Source organism: Molothrus ater, chromosome 1 (genome assembly GCF_012460135.2).
Source record: "Molothrus ater isolate BHLD 08-10-18 breed brown headed cowbird chromosome 1, BPBGC_Mater_1.1, whole genome shotgun sequence".
Lineage (NCBI taxonomy): Eukaryota > Metazoa > Chordata > Aves > Passeriformes > Icteridae > Molothrus > Molothrus ater.
In genome coordinates, this window is record NC_050478.2 from 120,406,958 (window position 1) to 120,422,286 (window position 15,329).

Genomic DNA, 15,329 nt, shown 5'->3' on the forward strand with positions numbered 1-15,329 from the left:
GTTTCAGTTTGGTAACTCTCTTACCCTGTACTACAACACTTCCCAGTAACACTCAAAAATGTGCCTTAAACTCAACTGACTCCTTGATTTTGCAGTGGGACTTCTGTGGTCCCCCTCATGCATCCCTGGCACTGGGTCTTTGCTCTCTGTGCAGAAAGGGCAAATCCATTTCAGCTAAAACTTCTCCAGATTCTACAACTGTTCACAAGTTTTATGATCAAGCAGGGGTATGATAATACTATTGTTACCCAAAATAAACTGGTCACAAATGAGAGGTTTCAGCCCTGGGAATACCTAGTGACTTTAAAGGAAAGAACTATTGATGTTTTATTTGCAAATGGTAATTCTATTTAAAACCACTCCTTGATTGTCAAAAAAGGTTTAATTATGTTTACAGTTTGGCCCACCCATGCAGAGTGAACAAAACTATTGTTTGTTATTAATACATAACACACTTTAACTTCTCTACAGAAATTACCATAACAACTTACTCCTCACTGAGCTAATAAACTCAAAAAGCATGTTCAGCATTGTGGTTACCAAATGCATTACAGATGTTTGTCTTGTTTTGATTTTTTTGCTGTTTTATATATTTTCAATCTGAAAAATCGAAAAGAGAGCCTAATACATACATTTGATATAGAGTTTCTCATTTATAATGCCAAGTCTATCCAAGAGCACAGGAGCATGAGTTTGAAAGAACATGTTATATTATCCCACAACAGCCTCTATTAATAATGTTAGTTTGTTAGGAATTATATTTTAAATAGAACTGAAGAAGTGGCAACCCATATTTTACTTAAAATAAGCTAATATTCTAAACTTGATGACAAGTCACAGTTAAAAAGCAAGAGATGCAGTCCTTAGTTTCTTTTTCCACCTCTAAATCAAATTAATAGATGCTTCAACATGATCTCTGAACTTTCAAACATTTTTCTGTAACTACTGGTTAAAAAGGCAAAATGTGTCACTAGTGAAGAGCTGGAAAAGAATGGTGATTTGGCAGCCTGTTTGCCCTTAAAAATAAGTCTTTTATTTAATCTGGCACAGCAAAAAAAAAAGAAAAAAAAGAAAAAAAAAAGAAGAGGAATATTTGGCTTCTTAGTTCAAATGGAAACACTTTGAAATACGAACAAAAGTATTCTGTCTCTCTGTTTTAATGTTGCTCTATTTGTAGACTGATGCCTTCCTCTGCTTTACTTTTGTAGGCATGTGAGGTGGAAGGCAGGTGGTATTTTCTCTCTAGCTGGGCCTGAGGCTTCTTTTCCCATTGACATTTCTGCTTATCTTTGTGCCCAGTTAGCACCTCATCATCCTACACAGCTCATCGGGCTTCTTTTTTATTAAACGGACAAAGATTTTTGTTGTGCCTGAGCAGTAACAGAAGACACCTCTCAGGAGCCTCTGCTCTACTATTAAAGGAATTAGACGGGCTAAAGGTCCAAGATGCAAATGAAGATCAGTAGCTACATCTTGAGTATCAACTACTAATGCAACAAGGTAGAAATAATTCCCTTCTGACTTCCATCCCTAAATAGGAATGTCATTTTGAAAAGCAGAAGAAATGGGGAACAGAGCATGATACTGGTTATGAACTCATTTGACTCATTTTGCAGCCAGACTAATGGCTGCAAATATATATTTTACATTTCAGTGTACACGACTTGCTTGTATTATTATTGAACATCTTTATCACATTTCTGAGTCTGTAAAAAGGAGGTTTTGTCTATAAAAAGCTTCCTACCCATTTTACTCCAAGGTATTTTTACATGGCAGAAATAAAACACAATGGTTTTCTCCAAAGTAATACTAAAATAATGTCATTTATTAGGTTAATTTAATTAGGCAGAAAAAATATAGGAAACTCATTGGCACCTACTGAAAGTGTCAGATTAAATAAATCCAAACTAAATGGATTGCTTTTCAAAGAAAGCTTAACTCCTAGTTTAAATACAATATTTTTATATAGGAAGTTCTACTTAACACAAAACCTATGTTAAACTGTGGCTCTTGGTAGCTGCATGTTTAACAGAAGCAAAAACCTTATCTGCATTAACATTTTAAATATCTGTGTAGTCACAAACTTGCAACTACTCTAATGAAAAGCACAAGAACCTTGGTTTAAAGCATCATAGGATATCAAACTCTGCCATCAGACATTACAGAGGGGGCTGTAAACTTTAAAAAAAGACAAGGCTAGAACAAAGTTTTTTAAAAATAATCCCATACCAAACCTTCTTTTGCAATTTTAAGCCACTAATTGCTAACTAATTATTGTGAGGTGTCACACAATGAGTAGGAAAGCTAACAATCTCCTCTTGTTGCCTGGGATTTGCAGGTTCAGTCAGTGTCTTTTCAGGTATGGTCAAAATCAGGTACAAATCTCTGAGGGAGGTACAGTTTGACTAAAGAAAAGAAATACCAATGTCAAACTGCTTAAGTAGGCCTTTTGTTTTGAATACTGGCATTGGAGCCAAAACATTGCCTGTATGTCATTTCTAAATTCTACCTACTTGATTTCTTTGTTTTGTGGAGAAACAAGAAGCTGAAAAACAGGAAAGTTCACTTTGGGTACCAGGCTTATTTTCCACTTAAGCCTACAGGTCACAATGAAGGGTTAAGTGAAACCAGGCTTTGTTTTTCTCTATCTCTAAAGTATATTAAACCACAATAAAATAGCTTATAATTTAAAGGAAAATTCCTTTAAAACCTCTGCATATAACTGCTTTCACTGGGGATGGAAATGTATGTAAAGACCACAGTATTCCGTGCCAATGCTGAGATGTATTTTCACCTGCCCCAAGATCTTAAAGGGCTCCAACTTTTTCCAAATGCCAAAACTTAATCAGCCCTAATGTGAATTAAACTAACTGGTAACTTTATATTTGATCAATACATCTCTCTCTGTACATAGTTAAAAAAATCCAAAAGCAAATAAAAATGTTTTGGGTTTTTTTGTCTAATCTTCTGGAAGGGCATATTCTTAGAGTTTCATGCATTTCCAGTAAATTCACTAAATTCAAATAATCCTTAAATAAAAATGCAGTGCTTTATGGAGTATTTTTTGCCATGACTGCGTAAACTGAAAAAAAATGGTGTTACTATATTACAACAAAACTGAAGGAAAAAAGCAGGCGGAAAAAAGAGCACAATAGCAGCTAAAGGAGAGCAGGTGATAAAAACAGATGAAAAAGTAAGAAGATACAGAAAAAGCTGGCACAAGGCAGAAGTTAGGAAGAGTGAGGGAGAGAATTAGGCAAAGAAAATCAATCCCTTCAGCAGCAAGGCCAAACATCATTCATAGTCATTCACCATGAAACTCGCTCAGGCATTATGAAAAGACCTGAATGCCAAGTTGCCAAATCCCCTATTATTTAATTAGGACATTTTTGTTTGTTTGAAGATCCAGCTTTTGTATTTTAATGATTATGTGATCACCCTAGATTTAATTTTTTAAAAGAGCATTTCTAGCCCTCACCACAGTGCAGATTTATAAAAGAACATGATGTTGGATTGCTCATAAACAAGAATAGAGGTGAAAAGAACAATAATTCCCCTCAACTTTCCTTTTTTTTCAGATTAACTAATGGTCTGGATTTCTGATTTTAAAGGCCATTAATCACAGGAAAATACTTTTAATAACATGCACCTTCTGCTGCCATAAATAAACCCTAAAATTCTCATCTTTTAGCATGTTTGCCTTGAACATTTGACACTGTCTCTCTGACATCCTTGGAAATTACTAACTGTTGTCTGAAGCTGTCAATAGCCCAAGAGAAACTCTGATTTGAATGAAACCTTAAGAAAACAAAATCAGAATGGCACAGTTTCATGACATCATCTGAGGGCCATGGACAGGCATGTTGCTCCCCCTCACCAAAAAGATTTCGTATTTATCCAAAGATTAGGCAGCAGTGCCATCATTCCTCTCACCATCAACAGTTGGCTGTCATTTAGCAGTGCAGGAATATTGTGCCAGATGCCATGAAACCAGAGCCAGCTGGGCAAAAGCTGCATTTTATGTAAACAGTGCCAACAGTGATGGAGCTGCAACCAGGAGTCAGCCCCCTCCTTGCAGCACACATATTTATATCTCTTTGCAACTGAATCCCAGCCACTTTCCTCAACTTCAACCATCCAGCAATAAAGTGTTTATGTTCAGGTCCTAATTAATGAATCCACTTCAGGGAACTAGTAACAAATGGAAAAAATATGCTCACATTAGTACTTCTATGGCAGTGACTGATTAATTCGGCTTTTCCAGTGCTACTCTGCTGGCCAAAAGCCAGTGGTGAGATTTTGTTGTCACTGAGCATTTTTGAGAGCACTGGGATTCTGTTGTCACTGAGCTTTTTTGTAACCACTGGGACTTGTTCTCCTCATTCTGAACTAAATTGTCATAGATTTTGGGATACCACACAAAAGCTGGTTTTAGTTTGAAAAATGGGAAACAACTTCTGGTAAATATTTAATACTCTTTTGTAAGTGCTAAATTGCATATCCACACAAGAATTGTTGAAACATTTAAGTTCTAGTTTCTTTTTACTATCTAAATATAAACTAACAACACCTAGGAAACCAAGGCTGCTGAATTAACTAAATATAACTAACAACACCTAGGAAACCAAGGCTGCTGAATCAACTTGCTTTTCTGACATATAATGAAAAAACCTAATTATATTCCTCAAACAGGTACACTGTTATTACAGTAAACACTTCTGCAAACAAACCTTACCTGAACAAGCAAGAAAGGTTGCAAAGTAGTATTGCTTTAGCTTTGTATAGTGCAAAAAGCCATTGAGAGAAACTCAGAACCTGACCCAGGCACAGACTGAACTGGAGGTTAGCTTTGCCCTTCACTCATCTGGGTGTAGGGTAAAATCTTTTAGTGCTAAATAGAAGCTTTACAAGAAGACAGAGGCATTACATGAAGCCTGACAAAACCATGTAGTTGTTCTTTACACATAGAAATTTTTGAGGTTAACAAAAAATCGCATTGCAGTTAAAACTCACAGGAGGTGAACGTAAAAGGCTATAGCAGATTTTAGCACAAGCTGTTAACTTTCAAATACAATCCTGACAAAAAGAAGTCTGATCTCATAAGGACATTCCTTCCATAAACTGTTCTTATTCACCTAAAATCATGTTTCTCTTCTGAGAATTACAAGGAAATCTGCTGTCTGTAGACATATTCATCAGTTCAGTTATGATTTATAGACTGTGCATAATATAAAGATTTGACTCATAAGCAGACTTTTGAAAACATCAGTCAATATTTAGATTTAAAAAAAAAAAAATCAAAGGTAAAAAATTTTAGATTAATCTGGCCATGTCCAAAAGCATTCTTCCTCTTTTCCTCTCAACACAGGGCACAGCCAATCCATCATAGCAATAATTTCTGGAACTCTCTGAGGAGATGCAGATCTTTGCAGATTTTGATGATATCAACAGGTTTCAGACAACCTGTATCTACAAACCAAACCTCAAGTGGTCAAAGTATTAACTTTGAGTATCCCAAGTATCAAGTATCCCAACATTATTTAAATATGTACTGAATACAAGAGCTGAGCAACTGCAAAGCACGGCCATGTGAAACAGCTTGGTATTTTTTTGTCTTGTAAGGCCAGTACCAGTTTACCTCTATAAATCAACTAATGTTCTGGCATTCCTTGTGTATCAACCATAAACCAGCAAATATTACTGAACATTTCCATCAGTTTCTTGGCACTTACCCTTCCATATCTGTTAGCATAGGACCCTGTAAGCAAGGAATGGAAAATGATGATTGTCTCATCCAAATCCCAAATGAATACTCTCTGTAAAAAGAGAATCAAATCAATGTGTTCCTTTGTGAAGCTAATACTTGAAATGGAAAGTTAAAATTTGAATCAGTAAGCACAAAAATGGGAAAATTGTACTGATATGGTTGCATATTAAAACCATAGCTTCCCTGCCATTTATTTTCAAAACTAACAAGTTGTTTGTATTTTTTTTCCAGGGTAGGGTAATACAATCTGTTAGCTTTTTACTACAATTGCTATTAAATCAAATCCTTCTATTAGAATAGAATTATAGTCTAGTCAAATATAAAAAGAAAATGAAACTGTAAAATGTAATTTTTGAAGCTTAATGTGAGATAGAAACTGAAATAAACAAAGAGAAGCATCTGAAAATTAAATCTTTGGGGTTAGAATTCTGTATTTCTGCAGTCTTAGAAAACAAAAGTCTTACAAAAATTCATGTAAGTGCCCTTGAAAATTACCTCTAAAACCAAAGCAAAGCAGATTGCTGCTAAGCACTTTATTTCTTTATAAAACTAACTTATGTTAATTCCATGCATTTTAGGCATCTGAAGAACAAAAACTATGAGCTTGGATGATGTATGCATAAAACTTATGGCATCAGTAAATAATTCTTTTGCTTAGAGACAATAGAAAATACGTGTTTTAAATTTGTTCTCTGACCACACACAAAATGATAACTTAATGAAAAATAAAGTGTTCAAATACAAACATTTTAAATCCTGGTGAGATTGTATTTCCCATGATGACAAATGGGTAAGCTTCTGGAAAGGAAAAGTAATGCAGTGTGGACACTCATAGCTGTGGTGTGTCATTGGAGATGTGTTCTCAACATAAACCATGGGCCACTGGGAGGAATGTGAACAGGGCATGGGAGAACAAACCCCACTATTGTGCTAGAAGTGTCTCTTGTCCAATTGAAAACCTTTCTTTGCCTTGGGAAAAGATTGCTCCTTTTTTTCCTTTCATTTTTTTTTTCCCATTTGGTTTGTTTTGGTTTGTTTGTTTGTTTGCTTTGTTTAATCAAAAGGAGAAAGAAACACCCAGTATTTTTCCAAGGAAGTAGAAGCTCTTCTTGAAGAAGTTTCTTTAGAAGAAAATCAATCCTATTTTCAATGAAAATACTGTTAGGAAAAGGGGAGTTTCAATGCCACTTTATTTTTGATACATAAATAACACTTGTTTGTGCAAAATAATGATAAAAATAAAGTTCTGTAACAGGCCAAAGACATTTAATATATAGTACCTCCAGATCAGAGTCAGGTGGTGGTGAAGGATTGTTGTTTCTTCTGCCACGTCCACGTGATTTCCCATCTGAGCTCCGACGCAATCTATCTGAGTCTGAATCTTTAATGGGGGTGGATGGACTGTGGATTGTGCTGTATTCTGCCACAGTAAAGAAAGAACACTTTTACCCTGCAGTTCCATGTTCAGAATGTTCAACTTACTTGCTCGCATCAAACCCAGTCCTAACTAAAATAATTAAATATTAAAGAGTAAGTGGTCATATTGAGTCATAAATTAGTTCAATTTAGCTCAAAATATATGTAAAAAGAGTGACAAATGATTTCAGTAAACGCCTATAGAAGACTTAGGAGATAAAAACTTCATTGCTTCATTCCTTCATTTATTACAAGATTAAGCAAACAATTTTAAGGGATGCCAGTTTTTCATAAGACAACATTAATTTAACTCTCTCTTTTCAAACTTAAATACCTTAAATGCTTTAAAATAACTGTCATGGTGATGGGTAAGAAAAATCCAACCAGGTGTGAAATAAACCTAGACATATATAAACTGAAAACTTTTCCAAATTGCCTGGTTGGAGATTCTTTTAGATTGCTACATTTGAGTCAGAAGAATAGAATTATTCCGAGATATAGCATAAACCAGAATATTTATGGTAATTTAAATTAATAAGTGTTAAATATGCATCAACTATGAAGATGATATTTCTAGTATTTTTAAAGGCCTAATCAACACTGAACATTTCCAATGAGTACCTTCAAGACAGGATACAAATCTTTACAAACAGTATTGCATGGTAATTATTATGGTCCAGCAACATTCATTTGTAAGAATATTTACTGGTTTTGAACAGGTGCAAAAAGAATGATGATTCATGTAGTTAAGAACAGCAGAGTTTTTCTGAAAACATGCAAGTTTGAAGATATTTTGCTACTTTTAACATCCATAGGCTCTATTATAGTGAATGCTTGTACATTAACAAAGCATACACTTGAGCATCAGTTATCCTTCCCATTAATTTTGTTAGCAGTACCACAGTCCTTAGAAATGAAACAACACATTTTTAAATCACTTTTGAAAACTTCCTTTTCATAGTCTGAATTTCACAAATACTTTTATTTTGATGGTCACCATGATGTCTTTTGTTTTTCCTAAAACCACTACTTCAGTGAAGCTGCACCTTTTATGTTTCTCAGTTTTACTGCTCAGTTAATATTAACTACTCTTTAGAGTTCAGTAGATGCAAAATTTTTAGTTTGAATCTGCCTAGACCACAACATTCCAGCTTGAACAGACAGGTATACTTCTCACACAAGGGATTCTCTCTCCTAGGAAAACATCCTGTTGAGGTCAAAGGTTAAATTAAGGAGGGGACTCTGGACATCTGTGTAACACCACATATGCACAATTACTCCAAATAATAACAGTTACTTGTGCTGAATGAAAGGAAAAGGTCTTGAAATTCTCATGCTCAGCCTTCAAATCTACGCTTATTGAGAATTAGCACAGCTTACATATTTCACCTTATATATTTACCTAAATATTTCAGACTACATCAAACAAAGCAGAACAAGTTAAGATGTAACTCAAAGTTAAGCAGAAAATCTTCTGAAAACATTTGACCTATACTAAACCCCCATAAAATAAACAGATCAGAATTTCTTCAACAGGTATAGTGGTGATATGATGGTCTAAATATGTACTTCAAAACTTTGATGTAATGAAAAATTGCATTTTCTATTGACTAATTTAAATTTCAGCTGTTTTTGGTCTCTGACACTGTTTTTAGGAGTTTGGATTTAGTGCCCTGTTTTAGAATTTTTTCTTACAGACATGTTATGCCTGAAAGTTTCAAGAATTAAACTTGCTGGAGTAATACTAAAACAAGCAGGGAACAGGTGACATGGAAAGAGTATAAACAAAACTCCATGACAAATAAACAAACAAGGAAACCTAAACGAGTGAGGACACCGAGCAAAGCATGGTGGGGGCAGGGAAGAAAATCTGTGTGTAAGAGGCGTGCAGCTCTCCATCTTTGCAACACTTTCGCTTATGAGTACTTCATTCAAAACTTTAAACACAGGGCTGCAAGTTTGGGTGGAGGCTCATTTCCATTTCCCCTTCCCAGGTAATCTGTCTGGATGCACCAGACTCTCACCTGACAGAAGGACTCCCAACCCTGCCTCAGGACCCCTTCTTGGGACCACTGTACTTCCATCATTCCCAAAAACATTTGTCTGTCCTGCTCTTATGGATCTCTCCAGGAAATCTCTGCTGCTTGGACAGCTGCACCATCAGAACATACAACTTCAGCATTCATTACAGCAGTAGAAGTTTAATCTGTGAAAGTGGGGGGAAAATTATTCCCTTCATTGTATCTGCATGCATTTGAAGACTGTTCACAGATCCCCTTTGTTGTTAGATTAACCCTTCCCTGTCAATCTTCTTTGCTAGGCGCTGATTCTCATTCTCTACAGTCTCACCAAACTGGACAAAACAATGCAAAGCAAAATCAAGCAAAGCTTGACTTCCTGAATGTTCTGCAGGCTATCCTCCCCTGGACATCACTTGGCTGGAAAAAATTTGCATTTTCTACAATATTTCCATAAATATTAGCTTGGGCATTCCTAGATTGTCCTCTGAGGAAGAAGTGACATTGAATTGGTTGTTTCTTGAAGACTTGGCCAAACCTTGCACATGACTGAACAAGCAACATTGCTAATACCTGCAGCTTCTGAGCCTGCTGAGGAGATCAGTGTGTTACAAACAGTGTGACAGACAGCAGTCACCAGTGGGGGAAAACACGACATTGTGTGCAAGAAACTTTTTCCATGTCCATGAAGGGAAGCCTCTGTGTGCATGGATGTTCAGCAGCTCAGTGTCCAATGGTCACTCTCAGAGCCTCATAAGGAAACCCAGTTAAAGAATTCAGTGTCCACCTGAGCCCTGAGCCTTGACATGCCCAGCCCTGACAAATTCTGGAGAAAGAAAAACAACAGTGGCTGAGGGTACTCTGTGTGCCACTAATATCTGCAGTGCTGAGAGCAGTCTGCAGGGAAAGGTAGAGCCTGGAAGAAGCTGCCAACATTCCCTGTCCCACATTTGTGCAGTTCTTCATTCCTGCCTAAATGTATACCTCACACCTGCTCCTATTCAGATCACATCTCCATTTTTTGAGTTCTCATCCTGTCTCCAAAGGCCTCACAGCCCCTCTCAGCATGGTGTCATCTACATATTTAATAGGCAAACACATTCTGTTCCGTCACATAGTGATTAATGAAAATGTGGTCTGGTGCTAGGCCCAAGGCAGACACTGAGGAATGTGCTGCAGCCATCCCTCTGATTTAACAGTGAGCTCTCACTGACTTCTCTTTGGACATGATTTCCTAAACAGCTTTTTATCCTTCTGCTGCAATTCCTGCCAAACTGCCTTAGCCTAGCTTACTTTTAAAATTGTTAAGTGAATTGTTAATCATGTTAAGTGAAAAGATTTAACTGCCAGGGGCATCAAAATACTTGCTGAAATCAATTTACATAGCTACAAATCATGTTATCACTATACTCATTACTCTATAATCATTGCTAAGAGAAGGTTAATTTGTTCAACTTCAGCTGACTTCATTGTACCAGACACTTTATTACTAGCCAAGTGAAATGATGATTTTTCTAAAACACTGAATTCAATTTTATCCTGTCCTTGAGCATCACAAACCCAAGTAAGTAGAGGAGAAAACCCTGCCCTCCACATAATCATGAGCAAAGAAGAGGGTGAGGATCAGATCCATCGCCTGTCCAACACAAAAGCAAGATCACCAAAGGGAGCTGGCAGCAGCCTTGTTAAACACAAGGAATTCAGATAAAAGCTACAAGATTTGTACACATTTTCCCAAAAAACCCCTATCTAATGTGTTCAAGAGGGCCTGAAGACATCCCTGGAAGTGAAGCATTCAGGGGTGCTACAGCTGCACCACATTAGCAAGTTGGATCTGTGGGATCAGGCAAGTGGTGGCAACGACATCAGGTTCTGCTGGCTGTTCTGAGAGGTGGTTCCAGTGCAAGTGCTTTCTGATCTGATCTCCTGGGCACCTCAGAAGGGGCTGGAGCAATTAGGAGCTGTTCTGGAGGACATTTTCCAGGTTAGCTTTGACTGGAAAGACTCCACTTGGGTGCCCTAGGACTGCTCTGCTGAGTCAAAGCTTCACACTAAAAAAGACCCTACTCAAAATTAAAATGCTAATGCAGGCACACCCTAAACACACAAACAATAGCAGGTTCTGGAAATCCCCTGAGACAAAAATATCTGGGATCTGGAAAAGTGCTTAGGGCAAATCTTACACAAGCCTAGCCTGTCCTTGATGCTCCTGAGGTGCCTGCAGATGGCCCCTGCAGCAGGCAGGGTACAACCTGCTGGATCCATCAGTCTAGACTGCCAGTAGAGTGGCTCTGTGTTGCAATGCCTCCATAAATTTGTATTAATAGCAACAGTTAATACAAATTTGTATTAATAGCAACTGTAGAAACAGTTATACTTCTGCATCCATGGACATACACATTATTTTATATTATTATCTCCCTGCTATAGCAACTCTCTGTACTTTGCTCCAGGCAGACACTAAATGTTATAGCTTACTTCTGCTTCACCTTCTTCTGAACCTTGGATAAGTATAAAAGACTCACTCTTGACTTCTACAGTCAGTCAGAAAAAAAAACCATTTTAAGCCCAGATTCTGTAAATATCTTGTTTTGCAGGTGTGACTGGTACTCCCCTGCTTGTGACCTTGTAGCATACAGTGACATAGAGCCTGACAAAAACATAACTGTGAGGAATGAAATATGTTTACATTCTGGCCTAACTAGAATACATGAACCAGACTGTATCAGACTTTCCTCTCTGCTTCAAGGCACCATAACACTGCAACTTGACATGAGAGTTCATCAGCTTATACTTCTCTTTATACATCACTCTGGGCAGTGTTGATGGTTTTGTCACACAGGACAATTTTCCATCACCTCAAAACCACCTTGATTATTTATGAACTGACAGTACAGCTGCAGAGACAGCATTTGCAGCACCATAATCTGTAATTCATTTCTGTTTGTTATGAAAATCCCCCATAGTAATTGCTGCATTTTCTTACTGTTGATTTCAATGTACAGCAATAGTGTTCAGTGACAAATCTGGGGCAAACTGGCTATGCCAGAAAGCCCAAAATCAAGTGTGTCTCTAGGTAAATCCACCTGGTGTGTGTGTGGGTAGAGCTTTTGCTGCTGACAAAGGCATTGCAAATTTTATTAGACTTTTTCCCTACTACACTGAAAGGTTATGCAAAAAGGAGTAAACATACATTATCAAAGTAATCATATCTCATGTCACAATGTAAATTACATGGATGAGGTGGGTCCAGAGTACTTAGTACAGTCAAATGTCTCTAGAAGTAGCTATGTACAAAAAATTTTCCATTTAGATTGTGCCCAGATTAATGGCTTTCCCTTAAATCTTATACTTCATTTTGCCAGTGTTATTTCAACTCCTATGCACAAGAATAAAAATACAAGATTCAAGTAATTTGAATATGTCAGTCTCACACTATGATTTTCTTACTTTTGCATAATTAAAGTTTCCTTTTGCATAAATAAAACTAAACACAAATTCCATGAGCACCTATACAAACTTCTACTTGCGTACAACTGGACCAGGATTAAACAATGCAGCAGAATCAAGTGTATTTGTGGATGTTCTTTTTTTACTTGTCTACTAAAAAAGTAATACTGTATTAGTAGTAAGTGAAAGCACTAAGTAAATATTGCAAGAAATACAATAATGCCTGCTGTCAGGATCACAGAAGTATATCTCTAGTGCTGTTTTGACAAAATGTCAAAATCTTCACTTGAAAAACAAATTTAATGTTTGTATATTGAGAATTAAGAGCATGCTATTACAAACTTGACAGAAACTCTCAACAGTCTGTTAAAAATAGTGGCAAAAATGACTATTTATTTCAAAGCCTGGTTGAGGTTTTGATTTAGGATTGCATATTTAAAATAATGACAAAATATCATATATAACAGTATTTATAAACTATATATGACCACAACTGACAGTGGTCCAGATTTTTGTCCTCCAGCATTCCTTATTGAAGAAAAAACATGAAGCAATCCATAACAGGCCAGTAGTACCTGTATCCTTGTTAGTTATTTCTTCCTGACTCATTAGTTCAGTTTTCAAACAATTTGAAATCATTGTTACTTTTAATCCCACCAAAACCAAAGACAAACATCCCAGGAAAACAATCATCATGAGAAAAGCAAAACCAGTACTGCACTTTGCCATTCATCATTGTATCCAATTTAATTTCTGTTTTGATAGAATTAGCTGTGATTTTCCTTCTTTGTATAATATATCCTGTAGATTTACTCTTCATTTATATTTATGAAAAAGAACAAACATTAGAATACCAGAAATGTACTGCAAATATAGCTGCATTTCTTTCCATATAGGAAAGAAAAGTTGTCTATATAAACTATTTACCCTCTTTCACTTTTCTGTCTCTAATTTATTGTTATGAAACACCATAAGAAGAAACTGTAAAAGTTGCTTTCCTTTTTGTAATACTAAAGATGATATAGTACTCAAGGAAAAAGAAGTTTAGCCTTTAATAGCAAAATAGTGGCCCATGTCTGAGACCAAGTTTTGCTGGCTGGCACAACCCCTGTGAGGTTTTTAATCTGCATTGTGAAGTATGTGAGTAATATGAAAGAAACCCCAAGCCTTCCAGTAATATATTAAACACACTTATTACAGAAACCAAGAAAAATGAAGGAGATTGAATCTCAAGAACAATGCAAGTTTCTCTTGTGAGAAACACTGTTTAATAAATTATAAATACATCATCATATGAAATAGAAGGATAAATTCAACCTTCCTGACTGAATGAAAAAAAATATTGCACAAATCAAGAACTTTTTATTACCATTTGTGATGATGGAGTTGAAATATTGCAAGAGAAAATTATTATGGCTTTATAAAAGGTAGGTTTTTTTTTCCATATTAACTCCTAGAAATAATGTTATGAATGTTACACTAAGAATTTTTGAGCATCAGGGTAGGCATAGTGAATGGGGGCATAACTCCATCTCTCCAGGGTAAATTTCAACACTGGCAAACAGCTGGAAACTAAGTAAGAAAGCATAAAAAGGACAGACATCCACACAGCACTAATTCATCCCCAGTCTCCAGTGATGTGGTGCATCAAGAATTTCTTGTTGTCTCTGTAAATTTAATATTTGAGCTTGTCAAAGTCATGCTTGAACTGGCATAAACTTTTTGCATCCACAACATCCTGCAGCAAAGAGCTACACAGCTTACCTACATGAAACATAAAGAAATACTGCTTTTGTTCACTCTCAACCTACTTCAATGAATTTAAATATTGGAAGGGAGAACAAATATTTGCTCTTTTATCTACTTCCATTTCATAATTTTAATTCTCATTACTTCTCTTAGATACTATAGCTCAGACAAAAAAATCAGCAACTTTCTGATTACATCACTAAGAAAAATACAGGCTTTTGTTCACAAGAAAGTAACATTCATTTCTATATCTGATTTATGGATACAAAGACTATAAACATTTGGGCAATGAATGATTTTATCCTGACTGTGGTACAAGAAAGTTTCAAATCCTGAAAGTGAAGAGAAAGAAAAAACACTAAGCATGGAAAATCCCAGGTTTTTCTGCAGGAATTCCTGCATGTTCTGGATTGCATGGCAAAAAATTTCAAATTTAACTAGTAACTGAGGAAAATCATAAAAGGATTATTTTATATTTGGACAAGGAATTAAACATATTTGAAGTAAAATTATCTGAGATTTCTGAGTCGGCAAAACTCTACTAAAAATGTCACAAGAGCACATAATTACTTTCTCCCTTTCATATTTTCTTACCAGATTCTTCTGTTTCACTTTTTGGCCCAAATTCATAGAAACCACCTATGTCTGTCAAATTATTCCGGTGCCTCTGTAAAGTCTGAAGGCTGTTCTGTGCTTGTCCTGGCATAGTTCATAACCACATGGATTACAAGTTTTTTTTTTAAATGTAGAAGATGTCTAAGGATAGACAGCTGCAATTCAGCAGCTGGAGCCCATCCTACTAAATGTGATAGCTCTGCACTGCTCCCCGCCATCCCTCATATGAAACATTCCAGTTGTGGTAAAGAATCAGCAGCCTAACTTGAGCAGATGTGGCAAAACAGCCTACAGAAATTCTACTAATTGTAATA

The 15,329-nt window shown here is 36.2% G+C and overlaps 1 protein-coding gene across 2 annotated transcripts in view; it reads right to left on the reverse strand.

Annotated features, from left to right (window-relative positions):
- The window catches only part of EYA1 (EYA transcriptional coactivator and phosphatase 1), an 84,722-nt gene that overhangs the window by 39,100 nt on the left and 30,293 nt on the right, over window positions 1-15,329 (reverse strand). For both annotated transcript variants that reach the window (XM_036379012.1, XM_036379011.1), the window contains 2 exons: window positions 7,048-7,187; window positions 5,733-5,816 (listed from right to left, as the gene is read on the reverse strand). In XM_036379012.1, coding sequence (XP_036234905.1) covers window positions 5,733-5,816; window positions 7,048-7,187 — 224 coding nt within the window. The remainder of the gene's footprint in view (window positions 1-5,732; window positions 5,817-7,047; window positions 7,188-15,329) is intronic.